Source organism: Equus asinus, chromosome 20, assembly GCF_041296235.1.
Source record: "Equus asinus isolate D_3611 breed Donkey chromosome 20, EquAss-T2T_v2, whole genome shotgun sequence".
NCBI classification, from domain to species: domain Eukaryota; kingdom Metazoa; phylum Chordata; class Mammalia; order Perissodactyla; family Equidae; genus Equus; species Equus asinus.
Window position 1 is genome coordinate 47484280 of NC_091809.1, and position 22386 is coordinate 47506665.

General features: G+C 53.1%; 3 protein-coding genes across 9 annotated transcripts in view; 2 read left to right on the top strand and 1 right to left on the bottom strand.

The window, feature by feature from the left end:
• The window catches only part of SIK3 (SIK family kinase 3), a 245456-nt gene extending 239728 nt beyond the window's left edge, over nucleotides 1–5728 (top strand). For all 6 annotated transcript variants that reach the window (XM_014855543.3, XM_014855545.3, XM_014855544.3 and 3 more), the window contains 4 exons: nucleotides 1974–2137; nucleotides 3557–3689; nucleotides 4586–4756; nucleotides 5491–5728. In XM_014855543.3, the coding sequence (XP_014711029.2) occupies nucleotides 1974–2137; nucleotides 3557–3689; nucleotides 4586–4743 (455 nt within the window). In that variant the 3' untranslated portion in view covers nucleotides 4744–4756; nucleotides 5491–5728. The remainder of the gene's footprint in view (nucleotides 1–1973; nucleotides 2138–3556; nucleotides 3690–4585; nucleotides 4757–5490) is intronic.
• Nucleotides 5729–12666: 6938 nt separating this feature from the next.
• On the top strand, nucleotides 12667–14589 carry APOA1 (apolipoprotein A1). The gene is made up of 3 exons (XM_014855536.3): nucleotides 12667–12839; nucleotides 13027–13180; nucleotides 13806–14589. The coding sequence occupies exons 1-3, from the start codon at nucleotides 12797–12799 to the stop codon at nucleotides 14407–14409; spliced, it is 801 nt and encodes a 266-aa protein (XP_014711022.1). The 5' UTR covers nucleotides 12667–12796; the 3' UTR covers nucleotides 14410–14589.
• A 2365-nt stretch (nucleotides 14590–16954) lies between these two features.
• APOC3 (apolipoprotein C3) lies at nucleotides 16955–19401 on the bottom strand. 2 transcript variants are annotated; one of them, XM_014855535.3, is made up of 4 exons: nucleotides 19282–19401; nucleotides 18588–18655; nucleotides 18300–18423; nucleotides 16955–17262 (listed from the first exon to the last, which is right to left on the bottom strand). In XM_014855535.3, the coding sequence occupies exons 2-4, from the start codon at nucleotides 18640–18642 to the stop codon at nucleotides 17142–17144; spliced, it is 300 nt and encodes a 99-aa protein (XP_014711021.1). In that variant the 5' UTR covers nucleotides 18643–18655; nucleotides 19282–19401; the 3' UTR covers nucleotides 16955–17141. The 2 variants fall into 2 exon arrangements, with proteins under 2 accessions (XP_014711021.1, XP_070346334.1); XM_070490233.1 differs by lacking the exon at nucleotides 19282–19401 and adding an exon at nucleotides 18937–18961.
• Between the last annotated feature and the right edge of the window lie 2985 nt (nucleotides 19402–22386).

Sequence of the window (22386 nt, forward strand, 5' to 3'; positions counted from 1 at the left end):
TGGCACAGCGGTTAAGTGCGCACGTTCTGCTTCGGTGGCCTGGGGTTCTCCGATTCGGATCCCGGGTACAGACATGGCACCGCTTGGTAAGCCATGCTGTGGCAGGCGTCCCACATATAACGTAGAGGAAGATGGGCACGGATGTTAGCTCAGGGCCCGTCTTCCTCAGCAGACAGAGGAAGATTGGCAGATGTTAGCTCAGGGCTAATCTTCCTCAAAAGAAAAAAAAAAACTTTTTAAAAATCTCATTTTGCCAGGGTACAGTTCATCAGGAGATAAGCCCAGTAGTTGCCAAGGAGCTTTAACTCAAAAACCAACCAAAGAAACAAAACATATGTTCAAGTCCCAGGCTAGTAAGGACTGGAGCCAAAAGTGCTACCAGGAGGATCCTCAAAACTTAGGCATGACCCTGGTATTGTTCTTGACTCCTCTTTCTCTCCAAAATCCAATCCATAGGGTTGCATGACTCTGACCAATATTATACTTAATGACCAATATTAAGAGAGCATTTATAAATTTCAGTTAAAGAGATCATGTTCCGGAACACTGATGACTCACAGACATGCATAAGATACAATTCTTGTCTTCAAAGAACTTACAGTCTAATATGAGTGATTAAGACAAGTACACAATTGAACATGGTACCAAGAATAATGTTGGAGTAATCAGAGTCCAATAAAATCTTCTGACATTTAAAGAAAGAAAGGATTTATTTCTGTTTGAAAGGGAAGTTTCATAAGGATGATAACCTTTGAGGTGGACCTAGAAGGATGAGTTGATTTTGATTGGCAGGAATGGAAATAGAAGAATCAAGCGTTTCCAGGGAGAGGGAACAGAGCACATGCACAGAATTGTGAATGGGTGGGAAGAGGTAAGTGGTCCCATTTGACTAGAGCTTAAAATATAGGGGAGAGTAGTGTGAGTATCATTGGAAGATAGGCTGGGACCGTGTTGTGAAAATGAGGTGTTGGGGTACCCTATAGAGAGATTAATCTTTGTAGGGTCATAATGGAGGGATGGTTAGGAGGCTATTGTAGTAATCCTGGCAAGAGGTAATAGGGTCTGTGGAAGCAGTGAGATTGGGAAGAAAGGGACTGAAGTGACCAAAATTGCAGAGGTAGATACTTTAGACTTAAGGTGATGTGGAACCAGAAGTAAGTAATCAACAGGAACCCTAAGAGTTCACACCTACAGGATTAGGAAAATAGGCACCCAAACAAGGATGTCTGAAGGAGGGGCTGGTTGTGAGGGAAGTTGAAATTGGACGTGTTAAGTGTTAAATGTTGGTTAGCTATCCAAGGAAAGATATCTAGTAAATAGTTGGAATTATGGATGTGGAGCTTAAAAGAGCATTCCCATAATTCTTTACATAGAGGCAATATAGTTGAAGCCATGAAAATAGATGATATTGCCAAAGTGTGGGGAGAGAGAGATCAAGGATAGCACTGTAAAGGGTGCTTGCTTATAAAAAGTGGAGGAGCCATGAAAGGAGCTGGAAGTGGTAGTTTGAGAAGCAGAGGAGAGGAGCAGTGTGGTACTCTGAGGTGGAAGCCAAAGAAGGAGAGAGAAAGCATCCACAGAATGGAGGCCATCCTCCCAGGCCAGAGGTTTCAGAAAGCTCCAAGAAGGATTTTTATGTGTGTCTAGGTTTGGGAACATAGCACTGTCAAGTCAGCAGAGAAATGAAGAAAAACGGAGAGGTTCACTGTGATCCAGCCAACCGCCCATATATGCAATTTTTCTCCTAAGGGTATGACCCCTTCATAAAGAGGCTCATATTCACTGTAGGATGGTGGTTGACCAGCTGGTCCAGGCTCCTCTAAGCACCATCCCCAGCTAGCTGAGGAGTAGCAGCTAGTGCACAGGTGGTCTTCACCCTTGCTTATTGTCCCTTGTAAGACATTTCTTTGATGGGAGTCGACAATGTTGGGAGAAACTCTAGGTCTGCTGACCCTATTTTGCTGTCTCCTCAGAGTCTGTCATAGGGAACTGCATGGATAGAAGTTCTCCAGGACAAGCAATGGAGCTGCCAGATCACAATGGACTTGGGTACCCAGCACGCCCCTCAGTCAGTGAACACCACAGGCCCCGGACCCTCCAGAGACACCACACGATTCAGAACAGCGACGATGCTTACGTATGTTGGTCCCCTCCTGCTTCTAAGAGGTGGGATCCTAGCAGTGCCAACATTGAAAGCAGAACTTAGTAATGTGGGGTAGCATTTATTTCTCCATTCTTCTCAGCCAGAGTCCAGCACCTCTGGGAACTATAGGAGCATGTTTTGAACCACCCTAACAGACCAGCCCCTAACTGCAGTAGACTTTCAGTGGAATCTATACCCCAAATTTTAGACTGAGGAATCAAGGGTAGTTGCCATCTGTTCCCTCTAGTCTTCGTTACTGAACTTCTTCCCAAACAGTCTAAACTCAAGCCCCAGCAAGTGCACCCTCAGGCTCTTAGTTAGGTTTCTGGTGGCTGCATTGAATGTGTTCAGAGAAAGGGAGCTGGTCTGGCGTAGCAAAGCTTCGCTTTCCTAGGGCGGACTCTGAGGGCAGTGCTGTCTACTACAGTAGCAACTAGCCACATGGAGCTTTTCAAATTTAAACGTACAGATCTTCCTCGACTTACAATGAGAGTACATCCCAATAAACCCATTATAAGTTGAAAATATGCTAAGTCGAAAATGCATCGAATACACCTAATCTGTTGAACATCATAGCTTACTTAGCTCAGCCTACCTTAAACGTGCTCAGAACACACATTAGCCTACAGTTGAGCAAAATCATCTCACACAAAGCCTATTTTATAATACAGTGTTGACTATCTCATGCAATTTATTGGCTTCTGTACTGAAAGGGAATCACAGCATGGTTGTGTGGGTGCAGAATGGCTGTCAGTGTGTCGGTTGTTCACCCTGGTGATGGCGGGGCCAACCGGGAGCTGCGGCTGCTGCCACTGCCAGCATCACAGGAGTGGCTCATGCTGCAGATCAACGGCCCAGGCAAAGATCAAGGTTCAAAATTCGAAGTACAGTTCTACTGAATGCCTATTCCTTTCACACTGTTGTAAAGTCAAAATGTCGCAAGTTGAACCATCATAAGTCAGAGACCCTCTGTAATTAAAACAAAATAAAATAAAAATATAGTTTCTCAGTCACATTTCAAGTGCTCAGTAGCCACTGTGGCGAGTGGCTCCATATTGGACAGGGCAGATAAAGAACATTTCTCTCCTCATAGAGGGTGCTATTGGACACTGCTGTCCTAAGACAGACTCCTAGTGGTAATGGGGATGTGTCAGAAACAGGGTCTTGGTGGGCCATATAGGTGTCAAGGGCATCTGACCAGCAGCAGAGATGCACCATGCCTTCTCCCACCCCTCCCCACTGCGTGGGGGTAGCTGAGGCAGGATGGCATTGCAGAGGAAGGGAGTCTGGATGGTACTGCTTGGGAGTAAATGCCTGAGACTGCTCTTTTAGAGGGAACCGCTATCTCGCAGGGTCACCTGAGAGTGCCACGTTGTCTGGTATCCTTACTTCTTTTCCTAACGTTTTCTGCAGGTGCAACTAGATAACTTGCCCGGAATGAGTCTCGTGGCCGGGAAAGCACTTAGTTCCGCACGGATGTCAGATGCAGTTCTCAGTCAGTCCTCGCTCATGGGGAGTCAGCAGTTTCAGGATGGGGAAAATGAGGGTAAGGGCCTTATGCATGGGGCACCCCGGGGAAGTTCCTGCAGGGCCCCCTCTCCATCTTCACCAGGGACTGCTCCCCTCTTCTGTATAAAGAGTTCATGGGAAAGCAGAGCCACAGCATCCCCAAAGGGTTCTGGACACAAAACCCTCCCCACTTCTCTTCCCCCGAATGTGGGTGCATGAAGGAGCACGTCTTCTGGTTGAGAGCAGAGGTATCACATTTCTGTTTGTGATGCTTTGTAACTCTAGAACTGTTTTTCTGGTTCTGATTAGAGGGCATTGTGTTCTAATGGAATATTCCTCTCTCTCTTAGAACCAGTAAAGGGAGGGCATCATAATAAATATAAAGCATCGGCTTTGGAATGGACAGGTCTGCAGGAAATTCTGACTGCACCCTTTACAGGCTCCACGGGCAAGGTGCTTAATCATTCTGAGCCCTGAGGTTGTCCTCTGTCAAGTGGCAGAAACAGCAGAGCCTGTATCCTAGACTGTGCTGTGACATGAACGGCTTAGTGAGTTTAAAGCACTTAGAACAATGCCTGGAACACAGAGTGGCCAGTAGTCAGTGTCTGCTGGCAGTCAGGTCGTCGTCTCCCTTAAAGAGCTAAGTCTGAGAAGGAGCAGTAGTCTGTCTTCTCCCTCACTACAGTAGCTCATAGTGCTTGATGGTGGGAGACAGTCAAGGAAAAGGGAACAATAACACACTTAGAGACTATAGGAAGTATCCTGGCCCCCAGCCCACAGTCACCCAACACGTTGAGGGCCTGTTAGGAGCTCGAATTCAGGTCTGGGAGTCAGCTACAGGGTGCTCAGACTTCTCTCCCTCCCTTCTCTCCCCTTTGCCCACCTACCTTCCTAGCTCCCTGCAAATCTCCTGTGTTCTTTTTGGTCTTGCAGAGAGCGGGCAGAGTCTAGGAGGCCATGAGCACTCAGACCTCACTGATGGCAGCCAGCATTTAAACTCCTCTTGCTATCCATCAACGTGTATTACAGACATTCTGCTCAGCTACAAGCACCCCGAGGTCTCCTTCAGCATGGAACAGGCAGGCGTGTAACAGGAAATGGAGAGTGAGTATCCCCCTGGCCAGGGCCAGACCAGCCCTTTGGCCCAGTGTCAGCTCCTGATCCCGTCAAGAGATCCGTTCCAGGCGTGGTAGCCAGTGAGCTCGCCAACACCACTCTTGCCCTCCTGGTCTTTGCATCTTCCTGCGCTTTCATTAAGCACTATGCTTGTTGTTTTGGGGTGTCAGTAGGGGACACACAGAAGAAATGCTGGCCGTAGTCCCTTGGTTTACTTACGGGGCATAAGACACACGTGTTACAGGTGCCGTAGCCTTCACAGAGACAGTCAGTCAGTGAGCTGCAGCTTTAGAGGACAGAGGGGACACGGCCAGGGTAATAAGGAAAGGAGGCGGTCCTCGAACTCAGTCCTGAAGGATGAAACCCAGCAAGAAAACATGTGCAGTCATATTTTTAAGGCTGTGCTGTAAGTGGCAGAATATTCCAGATGGGGGAAATATGTGATCAGAGGCCAGTGGTAGAAAATGGATAAGTTGACCAGTTTGTCTGGAGTAATGCCTAAAAGTACATAGTACTGGCTCTGTCTTTGAAAACTGTTTGACAGAAAAGACTTGATGAAAGTTAAGCCATCTGGCAAATCCATATTAGAGCCTCAGTATGGCAAACCTCTTAAAATGCCTGAGGGAAAGTGAACCAGTTGCATTTATGAAGAAGTTTTCAATTGAATATTTGAGACGTCGTCTTTTTAGACTGATTCTCCTCTGTGTCCACTCTGTTGGCAGGTCTGTGTACAGCTCGCAGATGAAGAGGCTGACTTTAAACCAACAGTATCTAGCAGCATTGCGCCAAATTGCCATTGTGTTTCTCTCCACCCAGAACGTCGTGGCTCCTTTCCTCACATTTGGTTCATCAGTGTGCCGTTGTTTGGGTTCTGAGGGGGTTTTGCCATGTTTGCTTGTATGGCCAAGTCACCAAGGAAATAAACAGGAGACCCATGTTCGCCACCTTTTGTGAAAGCGCATTTGGTGTATTTGAGTTGGTGCTTTGGTTTGGTTTGGGTTGGGTTTTGGTTTGTTTTTGTTTTGCTTTGTTTTGTTTTTGATATGTTTTCTTTTGGAGGTGATTTTCTTTCGTTTCTCCTTTTTTTTTTCTTTCTTTTTCTTTTCGTTTTTGGGACAGAAAGGCAAAGCAGTTAGAGTACAGAGGCAGGGGACCCACAGCCTCTCCCCTCCCAGCCTCCGCCCCCAGAGCACCCTCCAGGCCTCAGCATTGCTCCTCAGAGGAAGCACATTCTAAAGGATAACATCTTCTGGAATCACAGTGGCTGGGAAAGTGAAAGAGGAAGGGTGGATGGCCCATGGGACTTGGAGAGCAAAACGTTGAACCTGGGGAGGTCTTTACTGCTGGGATCACTGAAGGACATGTCTTGCCCAGCCAGGATCATATCAGAACATTAGCGTGGAGGCTGAGGGTGACCTGGCGCTGGTGGGCTGCCGGTCGGAATGTCTCAGTGAGAGCCTGCTCTGCTCTATAACTCAGCTCCCCGGCTGTCACATGGCAAGTTGGTTGCCTTTGCCATCCTACTGGTTCCAACCATGGACTGAACACCCAATAGTGGTGCATTATGCTTTTTGTGTCACCTTTCATCCTCATTTTATATTGTGCTATAAAAAGGATTGTCTTCATATATATATATATATATATATATATATATGTATATATATATGCCTTTCCCTTTCAGCCTCTTTGTCACAGGCAAGAAGAATAGGAGGTTGTCTTGGGTCCTGCCTCTCTCCTCCCTGGGCATCCTCAGCCCCTATTTTAATTCTTTATCATGTAGGAATTGTTTTGGTAAATGTTGATATTATTATTATTATTATTGTTATTATTAATAATAAATAAAAACAAAAGGAATTTTTGTTTTAAAGAGAAATGTTTAACCAGATTCTGTTCTATTTGAATTGTGACTTGCACCTTTTGTTCAAAGTATTTTATTTAGACATTGTAATTGTGACCAGTTCTTACTTGTGCCAGTGACAGAAATAGTGGTCTCCTTTCCCCAGTTGAAGCAGTGCATATGCAATAGCTATTGTGTCACTATCTTTATTTTTCTTCACTGTTAGAAACCAAAGTCTTCTCTGCTGGCTGGGGGCTGACAGAGGATCTGGGTTATCTCCTTCTGATCTTCAAAACAAGAAAGAGAAGTTAAATATTCTGACTCTTGATCTTTTTTTCTCGTAAAGGAGAGTAAAAGGTCCCCAGTCTCCTCCTAGTCTTTCATCCTGAATTTGCACAGAAGAAAGCGGGTGCCCAGCATGGCCATCCTGATGTCGCTGACGGGATCCCCATGCAGCTTGTCCTTCTCACTGATATTGGCAGCTCAGCTCCTGGACCCAGTATCCCTCGAGTGGATTTCTGCAGAGCAAGAGTCTTTCTTGGGATCTTTTCCATGGTCCCCAATCTCCCCTCCACTTAGCGGGGCCACCAACTACTCACCAGAAGGAGGCTACCAAGAAAGCCCTAACAGCTACTTTTTGACTTCTCTGGGCTTTTTCCAACTCCGATGCCCCCCAACTGCGCCCCTACCCCCATGCTCAGCCTGTTCCGTTTTCATGGTACTGTATTGATGGAAGAGCAGACTGCCACCTCCAGCAACCACCCAGATGAAAGCCAGTGAGCCTATTAACCGTGCCATCTTGCGAACTACACTTTTAAAAAATCATTGCTTTGTATTGTAGTAACCAATATGCGCAGTATATGTTGAATGTATATGGATATACTTTCCTATTTCTGTTCTTTGAAAATGTCAGAAGTATTTTTTCTTTCTCATTTATGTTGAACTAAAAAAGGATTAAAAAAAATCTCCAGACCCAAGTTGCAGTAAGACCTTTAGTCCTTTCTTTGTGGGCACTTAACAACTTAGTAACTTAGTTGGACAGTAGGGGATTGTGAAAATAAAAACCTGATTACGATCTTACGTTGATATATTATTTGCCTTGTGGTTCGGAGTCTCATTGAGAGAAGCATCCAGTTGGGTGGAAGCTGGAACACAGGAGGCTGAAGAAGTCTACCAAGCATGAGTGGAACTTTGAGCAATCCATTATCTCACCCCAGCTTGTAAAGTAGCATTCTCTAGAACCTTGAACTCAGCTCCGCACTGTGTCCCCAGGGACCTGGCTTGGACTCTGCCCCCTCAGAAGGGAGCATCTGAGTTTGCTGAGTTGGATGGAAAACAGATTCCTTGAGAGAGAGTTTTGAAGGAGTAGAAGGAGGACCTGAAAGAGCTGGCACAGGCTGGGGCCTTTATGAAGTGACCTCAATCAGCCCAGTGATAGGATCACCAAGTAAGTGTTAGGATAGAAAGAGGACTTTATAGTTTTCTCCTTTTCCCGTGCCTGGACTCCAAAAGGGTGGGGTAGAATTTCCAGCAGATCCCAGGCATGGCTAAGGCATGGTTGATTGAAGGTCTTCTGTGAAGAAGGGCGACTGAAGCTGGAAATATTGGCAGTGTTTGTAGGAAGAAGACTGACAGGACGGAACTTACAAAAGCTTTTGAGTCCCTGGTGGACTAAAAAGCAGCTGTGGGACTGTTTAGAACTGAAAAGAGCCTTCTCAAGAGGGCTCTTCTAGAAATCGTCTGTCTGTACACACTCCCATGGAAGGCTGCCGAGTGGCTCTGGAACCAAACAGCAGCATTCCCAGATGCCTTCCAACAACTCGTAACAACCTTTTGCAGTAGGTGCCACTCTCTCCCAAAGTCAGCCAGGGTGCCTTTGGGACAAGCACAGAGGAATCAGGGCGTGGCCTCGTGGATAGACCTGGAGGTCTGAGCTCTAGAAAAGCAGCCATGCTGATAGATCCTTATTGGTCTTCTTTCTGACTTTGTGGTAGCCCCTACCCAGCTCCAATTGCAAAGATGAAGAATTCAGAAGGCTGGCATACCTGCCAAGGAGCCAGACCCCTGCTCGTGCTGGTCACAAGGGAGCTCTGCGGTCACCTTAGTCTCCTAGGCAGGAGGGCAGGAGAGAACCTTGCAGTTGGGTGGTTACCATGCACACCCTAGGGTCTGAACTGATGTGGTTTACCACCAGGAGCTGCAACAAAATTGCCAAACAGAAAATACTGAGGGGGGGCTTCTCTCAGGCCTGATCAGTCCAAAGCTCCCCACCCCCAGGTCTCCCATCCGGACCTGCACCGGGTGCTCTCAGATTAGAAGTTCTGAGCGGGCTCTGTGACACAGGGCCGAATGCTCAAGTTTCCTGAGTCTCCTCCCAAGGCCCGCCCCTTCAGAAGACCCTTTACCATCCTGGGGACCCTTCTGTTAGTGTGCCAGTGTCATTCATTGAACAAATATTTGTTGAGTGTCTGTTATGTGCCAGGCCTAGCAGGGGCCAGAGTCCTCCCAGTGCAGACTGACCAGCACAACATTGGGACATAAATTGTGAAATGAGTTGCTAATCATTCTGAGCAAAATCCACTCCTGCAGTCAGCTAGCAGCGCTCTCACGTGTGTCAGGGACCCAGGGCCAGCCTCTTGGTGACTCACTTCTGGAGACTGCCAAGATCAGGGGAATTGAGTGGTGGGACTAAGGGCCTATGTTGGTCCCGCCACGCAGCCAGCCCATCCACGGGCACTTGACACCTCTAACAATGACGGGATGGACTGCAAGTCTGATTCTGAGTTGTGCCCTGTTTGGTGGTGGTGGTGGTTGTTCCAGAGGCCTCCATCCAGAAAGGCTTCCTTCTCCAAAATATTAGTAACAAGGGACTTGGGCTGGTTTAAGCCAAATAGAATGAAATGGAGCAGACACTAGTGAGTGAGTGTATTAAAGAAGAAACCGTCCTGCTTGGTAAGATGTCAGACAGCCCTCCCTAGCCCGATGCCTTGAAATCCCTGAGGGGCCGTGGGCATCAGGGCCCTGCTGCTGGCGGCCCTGGGCAACCATCCAAGAACTAGAAGCCGGGCCTCCTGATTCCCAAGTCCCTCGGACACCGAACACTGACGGCCGGAGAATGCAGGGCCGCTCTGCAGCTCCGAGCTGCAGTCTTCGCTCGGGCAAAATAACGAAGAGAATATCTGGCCTGCTGGCCTTACAGGAACATACTAAGTCAATTGTGAAAGTGGCCACTAAAGAACTGTGCAAATGTTGGATACTAGGTTTAGCCATAGTAACTATTTCAGTAGTAAACCAAAGAGAAGGGTAAAACAGTGGCAAGTAGCTTGGAATCCAACCAGTAAGTGTCTGAGATCCCCTGTGTGCTGGCGGGGACAAGCTCTACCCCAGAATGAAAAGAGCCTCTCTTGGCCTGAGACACCAGGGAGCTGCCCTAGCAGGGGAGCGGCCTCCCTCCCACTCTCTAAACAACAGGCAGGAAGCTGGGCTGGCCAAGTGGCAGCCCAGGCACACTGTTTACTGAGGCCGCTTCTCTCTCTGCACGGTCCACAGGCCTCTGGAGGGTGGGAGGGCGGGGCAGGCAGTCCTGGAACAGAGGTCCCACATCTCAGCATCTGCAAGTCAGGGCCACACAGAGAAATACGATTCCCTGCCTTCCCCCGCTTCTGCTGCCAGAAGCCGAGGTCTTAGCTCTGGTCTGACAATGCAAGTGTATTCAGGGGGAGCAAGGGGATAGAATGCCAGAAATTGGGATTCTGGGACATGGAAGAGTTACTGTTTACTAAGTGCCAGGTACCTTTCCATTTTGCCATACATGTTCAAATTGAGTGCTTAAAATAACACAAATTCATTCTCTTACAGTACCGTTATGGAAGTCAAATGTCCAAAGTGGGTCACACTAGGCTAAAATCATGGTGTCAGCAGAGCTGTGTTCCTTCTGGAGGCCCAAGGAGAAAACTCCCTGCTTTGCCTCTTCCGGCTTCTAGAGGGCTGCCCACATTCCTTGGCTCATGGCCCCCTTCCAGCAATCACATCACTCTGACTTCTGTTTCCATCCCCTCTTCTCCTTCTCCAACTCTGCCTCTCCTGCCTCCCTCTTGTATATCTAAGGATCCGTGTGATGGCATTGGGCCCACCTGGATAGTCCAGGATGCCTGCCCCCTCTCAAGGTCCTTATGATCACATCTGCAAAGTCGCTTTTGCCGTAAGTGGGAGTCACAGGTTCCAGAGAGGAGGACACGGACATTGTGGGGAGGCCATTATTCTGCCTGCTATACATATTATCCCTACCCCAACTCTAGGAGATGGCATGTTCCATCATTATCTTCATTTAACAGATAAGAAACTGAGGTGTGAGGAGGGAATGTAACTCACCCAGGGTCATACAGCTAATAAGTGGCAGAGCTGGGAGTCAAATCTAAGACTGGTTCCAAAGCTTTCTTCTCTGAGGCCAAAGGCACGAGACTGGCGAGGGTGGGAGAGGCCTGGAGCCCCGCTACGCCCTGGTCTGGCAGACGGTGGCCCCAGGCTGTTGTTCAGAAAGTTAGGGAGTTTCCTGGGTAGATGGTGCAGGGCACATTCTGCCCTGGGTCCTAATTCCAAAGACCTGGGTTCGAAGTCCAGCCCTGCCTCTAACTCCCTGGGAGACAAGAGACAGTGGGCAAACTCCTTTCACCGTCTTCAGTTTCCTCGTCTGTAAGATGGTGGGGTGGGGAGAGGCTGGAGTAGTTGATCTCAAAATTCCTCTCAACTTGAACATTCGCAGGTTCTAGGACTCAGGCCCTGTCAGTGACCTGGCGTTGGAGGGCCTGGGCTTTCCAGGAGAAACCTTACACAATGGTGCCGTGAACACACAGCACTTTCCATTCACAGGATCTCTCCGGGTCTTCCAGCAACCCCGCCATTCTTGTCTCCATTTTCCTGATAGGAAACCAAGGCTCAGAGAGATTACATAACTGGCTCATGACACTCCTCCAGGATTTTGCAATTTGGAGGCAAAATGAAATGAGAAACCAGGTCTTTTCTACCTCCCGGAGGTCTCTCCCCAACACCGGTGAGCTCAGGGCTGGTGCCCATTCTCACCTGTGCCTGGTCAAATGTAAACACAGACAACACGAAGATACAGGTATTCAATTTAAGTGACTTCTTTATTCTGAGATTATGCCCTTTCTAGGTGTTAAAAACTTTTTTGAAGCGCTGCTTCTGATTAGATGGTAGGGTTTGGGTGGGAGGGGCAGTGGGAGATTTTTACAGGACAAAATTAAAAGCTGGCAACTGTGTTGGTCTCTCAAATTTGTTTTGAAATGGCAGAGGTCTCTGAATTCTCAAATTCTAGGAGCCCTGAGCACTCTCTAGCCTTCCCAGGCAGCTCCCTAGCACCACACGGACCTCTTGGGATGAGCCACTCGACAGAGTCTCGGTGGGAGGGCTGTCTACTGCCTTTCTGGGGCTGGGGACAGGGGTGGGTGTGACATAATCTCCCTGGAATGCAAGGGGACGGGAGAGGACATCTCATGAGTGGAGGAGTCCCAGCCAGCTTGTGTATTTTTCTTCCTTCCCTCCTCTCCCCGGGCAGGAGGCTGCGCTGGCACAATGGACAATGGCGGGCACACCGCCCCCCACCGAGGAGGAGGGGATGGATGCAGCTGACCCCAGCCCAGGAGACCTGCCAGCCTGCAACCACCTCCTCCCGCCCCCTCCTGAACCCTTGATCCCTGGCCCTGCAGCCCCCACAGCTTCCTGTTTGCCCACTCTATTTGCCAGGCCCCAGGGACAGGGCTGATCCTTGAACTCTAAGTTCCACATCGCTAGGACCAGTGAGCGGTGGCAAGGCCTGGGCTGGGCTTATCAGCCTCCCAGCCCAGCCCCTGCCAGGAGACATAAATAGGCTGGGGAGAGCTGGCTGCGCAGAGATTCCTGAGGCGCTGGAGGTAAGTGCTGCTGCCTGCTCCAGGCTCCTCTGGCTTCCCCCCCGGCTCCAGGTGCAGGAGGCTCAGACTCTGGGATTCTGGCTCCAGACTCTGCCCCATGCCCCTGATCTGGGGCTCTGGAGACCTGATGCCTGCTCTCACTCTGTGCCCCTCCTCCCCCTCCCCTGGCTGTGACGACTGGGGAACACAGAGCCCCTCCACACTAGAAGCTGCCCCACTCAGCCAGGCCCCTCTTCTCCTCCAGGTCACCCAGGTCCCTTCAGGATGAAAGCTGTGGTGCTGACCGTGGCCGTGCTCTTCCTCACGGGTAGGTGCCCCCCAACCTAGGGGCCAACCATCAGGGGAGCCCTTCTCCCTAAACCCCTGTGGTCCACCCTCCTGGGCACAAGGAGCAGAATTTCTCGCTAGCCCCTTCTCCCCCGCCTCCAGGCCTGGCATTCAGCTCAGATCCTGGCCCGCAGCTGGCCTGATCTGAGTCTCCCTCCCACCCGCAGGGAGCCAGGCTCGGCATTTCTGGCAGGGAGATGAACCCCAGTCATCTTGGGATAGAGTGAAGGATTTGGCCACCGTGTACGTGGACGCAGTCAAAGACAGCGGCAGAGAATATGTGGCCCAGTTTGAAGCCTCCGCCTTGGGAAAACAGCTGAAGTAAGGACCCAGCCTGGGGTCTGGGGCAGGGGCGGGGGCTGCCGGCCCCAGGGGGCAGAGTGGCCTGTAGGAAGATGTAGCCAGACTGGCCGAATCCCCATCTACTATTGACGGCCCCACAAAAGACCTGAATGGAGAAACAGGAATGGGATCCCTGAGCAGGGTCACAGCCTCCAGCAAGGGACAGAGCGGGGCTGCCTGGTCAGTAACCAGCACCACCTCTGTCTGCACGTGCCGCAGGCCCTTCCCCTTCTAAACCACCTCCTCTGCTCCTGCCTGCCAGCAACAGGGACAGCCGTCTTCAGAGAGGAGAATGGTCTGGAAGTATAGAGATAAGGACCTTAAAAGGCCCAGCTATGGGGACAGACGAGACTGGGTACCAAACCCAGCTCCATCTCTTACTAGCTCTTCAGTCCATCTGCACGATGGGATGTAGGGGAGGGGGGTGCACTGGGTGAGATAGTGTGTGAGAAAACCTAGGCTGGCGGGCCCACAGCCACTGCACGCTCTGGGACAGAATGCCCAGGTCTCACTACAGGTGAGCTGGGGCGCTGGGCCTGCAGCTCCGGGGTGTCCAGGGTGCCAGGGAGGCCACCTCTGAGGCCCTCTCTCTCTTCCCCTTCAGCCTGAAACTCCTGGACAACTGGGACAGCTTGGGCACCACCCTCGGCAAGCTGCGCGAACAGTTAGGCCCGGTCACCCAGGACTTCTGGGATAAACTGGAAAAGGACACAGAAGGGCTGCGGCAGGAGCTGAACAAGGATCTGGAGCTGGTGAAGCAGAAGGTGCAGCCCTACCTGGACGATTTCCAGAAGAAGTGGCAGGAGGAAGTGGAGGTCTACCGCCAGAAGGTGGCGCCGCTGAGCGACGAGTTCCGCGAGGGCGCGCGCCAGAAGTGGCAGGAGCTGCACGAGAAGCTGACCCCGCTGGCCGAGGAGATGCGCGACCGGCTGCGCACCCACGTGGAATCGCTGCGCGTGAACCTGGCGCCCTTCAGCGAGGAGCTGCGCCAGCGCCTGGCCTCCCGGCTGCAGGCGCTCAAGGACGACGGCGGCGCCAGCCTGGCCGAGTACCACTCCAAGGCCAGCGAGCATCTGAAGGCGCTCAGCGAGAAGGCCCACCCCGCGCTGGAGGACCTGCGCCAGGGCCTGCTGCCCGTGTTGGAGAGCCTCAAGGCCAGCTTCCTGGCTGCCATCGATGAGGCCTCCAAGCAGCTGACTCCCCAGTGAGACGACCATGGCCACTGGGACTCCTCCCGGCCCGGACCCGAGGGCCTCTCTCCTTGGGTTCCCCTTTCCATCGGTTTCTTAGAATAAATGTTTCCAAAGTGGGATGTATGTGTTGGGTTGTATGTTTTGTGAAGCTTCAGTTATGATTTTTAAACAATAAAAAGTTCTCAAAATAAAGAAGTCTCTTTTGGGAGAATAGGGGCTGGGGGCCGGCAGCTGGAGGGCACCTGCAGGGGAGACCCACCAGGGGGCAGGGACTTCCCTGTTGATTTTGCAGCTGGAGCTCATCAGCTCGGAACCTGGGTCTCTCAGGACCTTAATCAATGTAGGGGGACCTGCTAGGCCCTGGCTGTTTGGAGTCAGGTAGTAGAGGCCCTCACCTGGGGGCCCAAACAGAAGGGAAACAAGAGGACCCAGACAAGTGACAGATAAGCCATTGCTAAGGGCCTGGAAGAACCTCAAACAGTAAGTACCGCAGTCCCATCAGGAAAGTCGGGAAACAGGGTTGTCTCTGCTGGGAGAAGTGGATTCCCTGTCCCCACAGGTGTTCCCGTGGGCGGAGGACAGCAGCCTCTTCCAGCCCTCTGGCTCTGGGTCACTGGGGTGGGCCCTACAGGGCCTTTGGGGCTTGAAGGATTTGGGCAGGTTCAGATGAAGAGCCTGGCGCTCACTCCTTCCTCCTTTATTAATTCAGAAAATGCTGAATAAATGCTTTCCTTCTCTTTTTTCACAAGGGCAGCATGCCACTCTTCACACTCCCACCTTATCCAGACACAGCCGCTCTTTCCTCAGCCACAGCTGTGCAAGCCAACCGAACCACCCCCGGGGCCCCGAGCCCTGCCACCCCACTGTCTGCCAGCTCTGGCCTGAGTCAGAAAAATAATCATCACCTCTTGCAGGTAATTAGCATGTTTTTATTGCCCCAGATGCTTTCACATCTGCCATCCCACCACACCCTTCCCGAATTCGCCGGTAGACTGCCATTAAATCCGTGGGAGAGATGAGGAAGCTGAACTGGGAGATGTGAAGTTGCTCGCCGAGGCCGAAGAGCAGGATGGGCAGAATGGTCCTTTCTAGACGCATCTGCCCCTGGGCATCCATGATTTTTTTTTTTTTAAATTGTGTGGCCAGGTACTAAGGTTTGCATAGATGTGCACACAGGCACACACATCCTTGTGTACATCTCTGTTCACAGCCAGCCCCCCTTCATACTCAGGTACGTATACCCCCGGGCGCATGCACATCGTGCCTTTGCAGATCCCCAGAGATCCAGGCTGCACATCCATGCAGCCTTCCCCACCCTCCCGCAGGGCCTTTCCCTGGCAGAGGCTGCTGGATGATGTGTCCCTCCCCCGCCTCCAGTGTGCTTTAAGAACTCTCGGATAAAGGAGGGAGGTGGTACTTCTGAACCCTCCAGATCTACGACAATAGGAGGCAAGCCCAGATTTGGGGGAGAGCATTTTCCAGGTGTGAGGGCTGCAGTCCCTGGGTCAGTTGGGCCAGAAGACAAGCCCGGGTGGATTTCCAAAGAGAGAGAGCAGACATCTCCTATTGGGGCTGGATGTCCTGATGCCACCAAGATCTGTCAAGGAGCACTCTGACACCTGGCCTAGGAGGAACTAAGCAGAATATGGGTAGCCAACCTGGGCTTGAGGTCTGGCTCTGCCATTTGCTGGCTCTGTGACACTGGACACGTGCCTTCACCTGTCTGAGCCTCAGTTTTTTCATTGAAACAGTGGGGGGCCTGCTCAAATAGTCTGTGGTTCTGGAACTCTCTGTCGTGAACATCTGTTGGGTGGTGGGGACTCAACGGAAGCAGCCTTTGTTGGGTAACTTTGGGTTCCTTCTTTATCACCGGGACACAGGCGCCCCCCTCCAATCCTGGTCCCAAGGGGACAATCAGCTCAGCCTATAGCAACAATGACAAACATTTACCAGGTACCTTTGATGGGCCAGGTTCTGTGCCCCGTCTCATTTCATTCATTCATTCAACGAACTCACAATGGAGGAGGTATTATTGTGCCCACTTTACAGATAAGAAACTGAGCCTGATATAAAGTGATAGAGCCAAGACCAGAGATTAGTTGCATCTTACTCCAACCACCACTCCCACCCCCCCACCCTGGGCCCCTTCCCTCAAGTGTGGTTGCAGGGGCCAGGCGGCCTGGGTGGTGCAAGTCAGCTCCATAATTCTGGTGAACACACACAGTCTCAACTCTGATGATGACAGAAAAATGCCAGCCACCATGCCTGGCACAGAGCACACACTCCAGTCTGGTCGTCTGGCGTTTGGCAGTTTATCAAAGCATCGTCCAGTCTCTGACCCCTTCTGCTCCTCCACACAAGCCTGTCGAGGTGGCAGGGTAGGTAGGGGCATCCCCACCTTACAGACGCAGAAACTGGGGCCCAGACACCACCAGCTCCTAAGAGGTGAGGAGGGCACTGGCCCCAGGCCCGCTGGGGTTGGAGTCAGTCCAGTGTCCCCCCAGAGAACAGCCGCAGCCCATTCCCACACTCAAACAACGGTACGTGTGGCACACCCCACTTGCGGCAGCTTCTCATCCAGCTTTATTGGGAGGTGGGCCTGCCTGGGGGGGATCGGGTCTGGGGTAGGGTGAGAGGGCACTGGGGATGCCATCCTTTTTAAGCGACCTTCAGGGGCAGCCCCAGAGGCCACAGAACCCAAAGAGCCAGCAGGATGGATGGGCAGGTGGACTTGTGGTGTAGAGGTCTCAGGCAACCGCAGGGCTTGGAGTTGTGTCCTCAAAGGTGGAATCCCAGAAGCTGGAGAACTTGCCCTTTAACTTGCCCCAGTAGTCTTTCAGGGAGCTAAGGCCATCGTTCACCCAGTCCCTGGGGTTAAATCAGCAAGGGGAAGCAACAGAGGTGGGAATGAGAGGCGGTCTGCAGGCGGCAGCAGCCGTGGGCATCCCCAAATCCTCACTGCCTCTCCTCCCCCCCAGCAACGCCCCTGAGACCTCAGGCAGGGACCCCCACAGCTGCCACCCCAGGCAGAAGAGATGCCGAAGGTGGTGATCACGGGACCCTAGCGCAAGTTCAACCCAGGCTTCTCCAGGTGGGGGCAGCCTTTGTGCTACCACAGGTCCCAGGCAAGCTGGAAGGAGTGATGGTGGGGGGAGGTGGATAAGTTCAGGGCTGTCATTCTATTCTAGGCCAATGACACCCCCTAGAGTTGTACTACGTGGTGGCTCTGAGGGAGGTGGGGCAGGGGAAGCAGTTCCTTATTTGGAAAATCATGAGAAGATTGATGAGCTGTGTGACCTGTGGCAGGTTGCTAAACCTCTCTGAGCCTCGATTTTCTCATCTGCAAAATGGGGAAAATAATACTCCATAGCTGGTTCTGAGCACTAAGAATGCCTGTGAATGCCTCTGCTATGTCACTGCAGTGGAGGTGGGGAGGGGAGCTGGGGAGAGGAGAGGACTAGTGGGCAGGGGCAGGGGGGGGAGAGGAAGGACGGACTTCTGCTCCCACGGGCCCCAGGGCTTGGAACAAGGCAGAAGCGCACACATGAACACCCCGTGCTGAAATTGGTCAGGTGGGGCCTCCCAAGCCGTACCTCTAGCTGGACTCTCAGAAAAGGAAATGGAAGTGAGGGCTACAGTGGCTTCCTCAGAGACACGCAGGGCACCCGAGGGAGAAACGAGGGACAACAAAGGGAGGAGAGGCCAGGAGGCATGCAGTCCCGCCTCTGTCACCTCTCCCGGGGCAGCCTGGAAAAGCCCTGGGAAGGACCCCCATTTTATAGACCAGAGCACGGAGACTCAGAGGTGCAGGTCCTGGCCGGGCATGGGAGAGTCTCAGCCCCACCTCGGGGCCCTCGCCAAGTCAGGGGCAGGGGAGCACTGAGGATGGGGACGGGAGGGCGCACCTGGCCTGCTGGGCCACCTGGGACTCCTGCATGCTGGTCAGCGTATCCTTTGCTGTCTTGGAGGCCTGCTGCATGTAGCCCTGCACCACGTCCAGAAGGGAGGCATCCTTGTCCTCTGCAGCTCCTGCAAGGAGAGAGGGCCAAGTCAGGGGACCAATCCCTGGGGAGCCCTCGGCTCCTGCCCAGCCACCCATCAGGGCCTGGGATCCCCAAGCCACCTCCCAAGGGTCCTCCAGGCAGATAGCTGCCCCCACCCTGTCCCCAGCCCAGTCCCCACAAGCTGCTTACGGGCAGTGGCCAGGAGCGCCAGGAGGGCAGCGATGAGGAGGACCCGGGGCTGCATGGCACCTTCGTTCCTGCAGGGGAGTGTGCTGTGAGGGCTACCCCAGGTCGCCCCCCCCCCGCCCCGCCACCTCTGGGCCCTCCCTGCGGAAGTGATGTGGCCTCTAAGGTTGAACCTGAGCTGGGTCAAGCCAGTAGGACAAGGTATGCTAACATGCGGAGATGGAGGGCTTTCAGACAGGGGCACCGGGGAGACCCAGGCACAGAGAGGGGGAGGGGTGGGATGGAGCAGAAAGTCCACCAGCCTAGGGATCCGGACCCCTGGGGTCTGGCCTGGTTTCTGCCCCTAACATACTGTGGGGCTGTGGGCAGTCCCTCTCCAGGCCTCAGTTTTTCTGTCTGGCGTAGGATCGGGGTCTCTAAGATTTCTTCCAGCCCTAAACATGCAGAATCAGGGAAAGTGTGCAGATCTGAGCCAGTTCCAGGCCTACCTTGGCCACTACACTCTATGTAATTTGGGCAAGAGACCTCCCTCCTGGGCCTTGCTTTCCCGCAGTGTGCAATTGGAGGTGGGGCCGCTCATCAAGCCGCGGCTTCCTTGGCTCCAGCCAGCTCTCCTCCAGGCTTTGCTGCCTGGGCCTGGCAGGGACCCCCATCCAGCTCTCCTTTCTCCCCCACCTCCGCCTCCCAGGGGCATTACCTGGAGCAGCTGCTTCTTGGGAGGAACTGGGTAGGCAGACAAGAGGGTTCTGACCTGTTTTATATTGTCCCCAGGGCAGCAGGCACTGAGAGCCCAGTGAGCTGGGCAAAGGTCACCTGCTGATCAGTCTAGACTAGGGCCTGAGGCAGGGTGGCCAGAAGCAGCCAGGCCTGCTGGGAGAGTTGAGAAATCTCTAGAAGGCTGTGGGTGCTCATGTCGCTCTCCTGCCACTGCTGCAGCCCGAATGGGCTCAGGAACTGGGGGTCTATGGGACCTGGGGAGACCTCATTCCTTCCTAGCAGCCTGGCTCCCCAAGAAGCCAGGAGAGATGGGAGGGGGGCTTAGGGGACAAGTCAGGGACTTCTGGGCCCACCTCGTCCCTCATACTTGGTCCCTCTCTCCCCCACCCCAAGCCCTGAAAACAGGCTGGACTGGGGGCGGGGGTGGGAGGGTAAAGGGCTTCTTCAGACTTGGGAACAACTCAGTGGGTTGGGGTGGGGAGTCCAGGGAGAAGTCCCAGAAGATGTGTGCGCAGAGCTTGTGTGGGCTAGGGGTGACACAGGGGCATTCACACAGCCCCCTCCCCAGCATCTCCATCTCTGGGCTTCAGTGCCAGTGCCGCCCACCCAGAAGCCTCCCTGAGCTGAGCCCAGGGCACGGGCTGGTGGGAGAAGGGCAAAGGCCACTCTGAGCCCAAGGCCTTTGTCCTGCCCCTCCGCCCCCCTCCTCCCCTTGCCCTATGGACCCTCTGATAACATTCCCCGGGATAGGAGCTGGGCTCATGGCTGGCACCCTCTCCAAATGGGGGGAGCTGGGGTAGCTTCCCAGTCCTGGGTACCTGTCACCTTGGGCCTCAGTTCCTCAGCCTGGAAGTAGCTGCCTCTTAGCCCCTTGGCTGTGTGCACAACGGGAAGGAACGGAGACCATGGGGAGGGCTGCCTGGTGGGGAGAGTGTGCCCAGAGGAGCTCTGCAGGGGCATTCAGCTGTCCAGAAGAGGCCTCAGGCCCTTCTGGGGGTGAGGTGCCCCCTGGGCCCACTCTGGGAGCCATAGCCTGGATGGCAAGATTAGGGGAATTTTGTCTTCTGGATGCTAAGACTTTGGAACCAAGAAAGCCCAGGCTTAAATGATGCCTTTGGCACTGACTCACATGACCCAGGGCCAGAGATCTATCTCAGAGCCTTACTTTTCCCTTCTGTAAAATGGGGATAGAATACGGACATGCCAGGGCTACGGTGAAAGTAATAAGGTATGTACAAAGCAGCGGGTCCACCGAGGGGCCTTGAGAAATACTCTCTCCCTTCTTCCCAAACACCTTGCCCTTGCCTGGACAGCACAGTCTGAAGGCAGGAGGAGCTTCCAACGCAGAAATTGGGTTTTGGCAGGCAGCCATCCTCTCAGGAGTAAGAAACTAGCCCCACAGTGTGAAATGAGAGCCCTGAGAAAGCGTCCCGGCCCGGCCTCAGAATTCTTTATCCATGGCTGAGACTTGAAATTCCTCTATTAGAGACTCATTCCTTTGACTTAGATCTCGTTTTCTGTTAAAATGCAGTTATATCAGATTGCTGTGAAGGAGACATTATTAACCCTATTTTACAGGTAGGAAACCTGAGGCTCATAGGGGTAGAGATGTACCCAAGTGCACACAGCCCATCAGGGGCAGAGCTGGGAACCAGAATCCAGCCTTCAAACACCCATGCTGGTCCCAAACTGCTTGGAGAGATGAGACCCATGGAGATTCATCGGTCACTCACACCTCAGAGCAAATGGGTTTCAGATGTCTTTCGAAGCACAGATTTTGGGGATGGGGTAGGGAGGGAAGAAGGCGATTAGGAGGTCGCTGAAGGATTCGGGCATTGGGGATGGTAGAGGGCCACCTGTGCCCACTTCCCTCTTCTGTTCTGGCCTGTTCCTCAGCCCCGAGGTGAGGGCTGCAGTGGGAGTCCAGATTCCAGGCTGGGCTGGGGTGTGCTAGAATGGGCTGGCTAGACCCCTTGGTCCCCGGTTCCTTGGTCCCGGTTCCTCCAGCTCCCTCTCCGCCTGTGTGGAGGTCTGGAGGAGCCTGTCCTCTCTCTCCTGCTTGGCCACGGGCCCACTGAGCCCAGGGAGGTCAGGAGACGCAGTAGAGACCCAGCAGGGCAGCACTGAGCTGGGTAGAGAACCCAGGTGCAGCTGGGCCATGCACGCTGTGAGGCCTGGGACCTTATCCCTGTCAAGGGGCCTGGCACCTGTATCCCTTCCAGCAGCTCCAGCCTGGGACTCGGTAGGGGCTGTCTCGGTGGCCAGGCTGAGCTCTCCCTCCCTCCCATTCTGGCTCCCCAGGAATGAGGAGACTGCCCTGGGCTTGGCCCACAGACCCACATATGGGCTCTAGGGAGCAACCAGTAGTGGGTGGGGAGGAGGCGGAGAAGGCTCGACCGAGTGGGGCCAGAATGGGTCCTCTGGGGTGGGGCCAACTCCCTCTGCTTCCACCTGTGTTCGAGAGAGGCTTAGTACATGAGCCTCTCTGACCCATGCCCTGCCTTTAGGCTGGACTGGGCAGCCCTGATTCAGCCCGGCCAACCAGAGGCCCTGGTTCACCATGCCTCTCCATGCTGGAAGTTCCTCCTAGGATCTCACTCAGATCCTTCCTATTACAACAGGAGATACCCGCCTTTAGTTCTGCCCTGGAAGGAGGGCCAGTGTGGAGCATATGTGGGACAGGTGTCCATATGACTTGCCTGTCCTTGGCTGGGCCTGGGTGGTCCGCTCCTGACTCTGATCTCTGGGCTGACCTCTGGTTTGAGCCCCCTGGGTGGACAGGAGGGTGGCTGTAGGTAACGCTGGACTCTTGGCCTCATCGCCTCACCAACCATTAGATCTGTCTGTTGTACAGACAAAGAGACTGAGGCTCAGAGAGGGATGTGACTCACTCAGCATCACACAGGCCCTTTGTGCCTACCAATGTGGCAGTCCCCTGACCCGCAGGGCCAGGTCCTGCTGGAGGTGCTGGCACCTGCGCCCATGGAGAACCAGAGGCCCAGCCGGAGGCAGAGTTTGCTCTTTCCTCTAAGATTGGGCACAGGGGCTCCCAGTCTCCCCCAGCCCTCGGCACAAATCCGTCCAC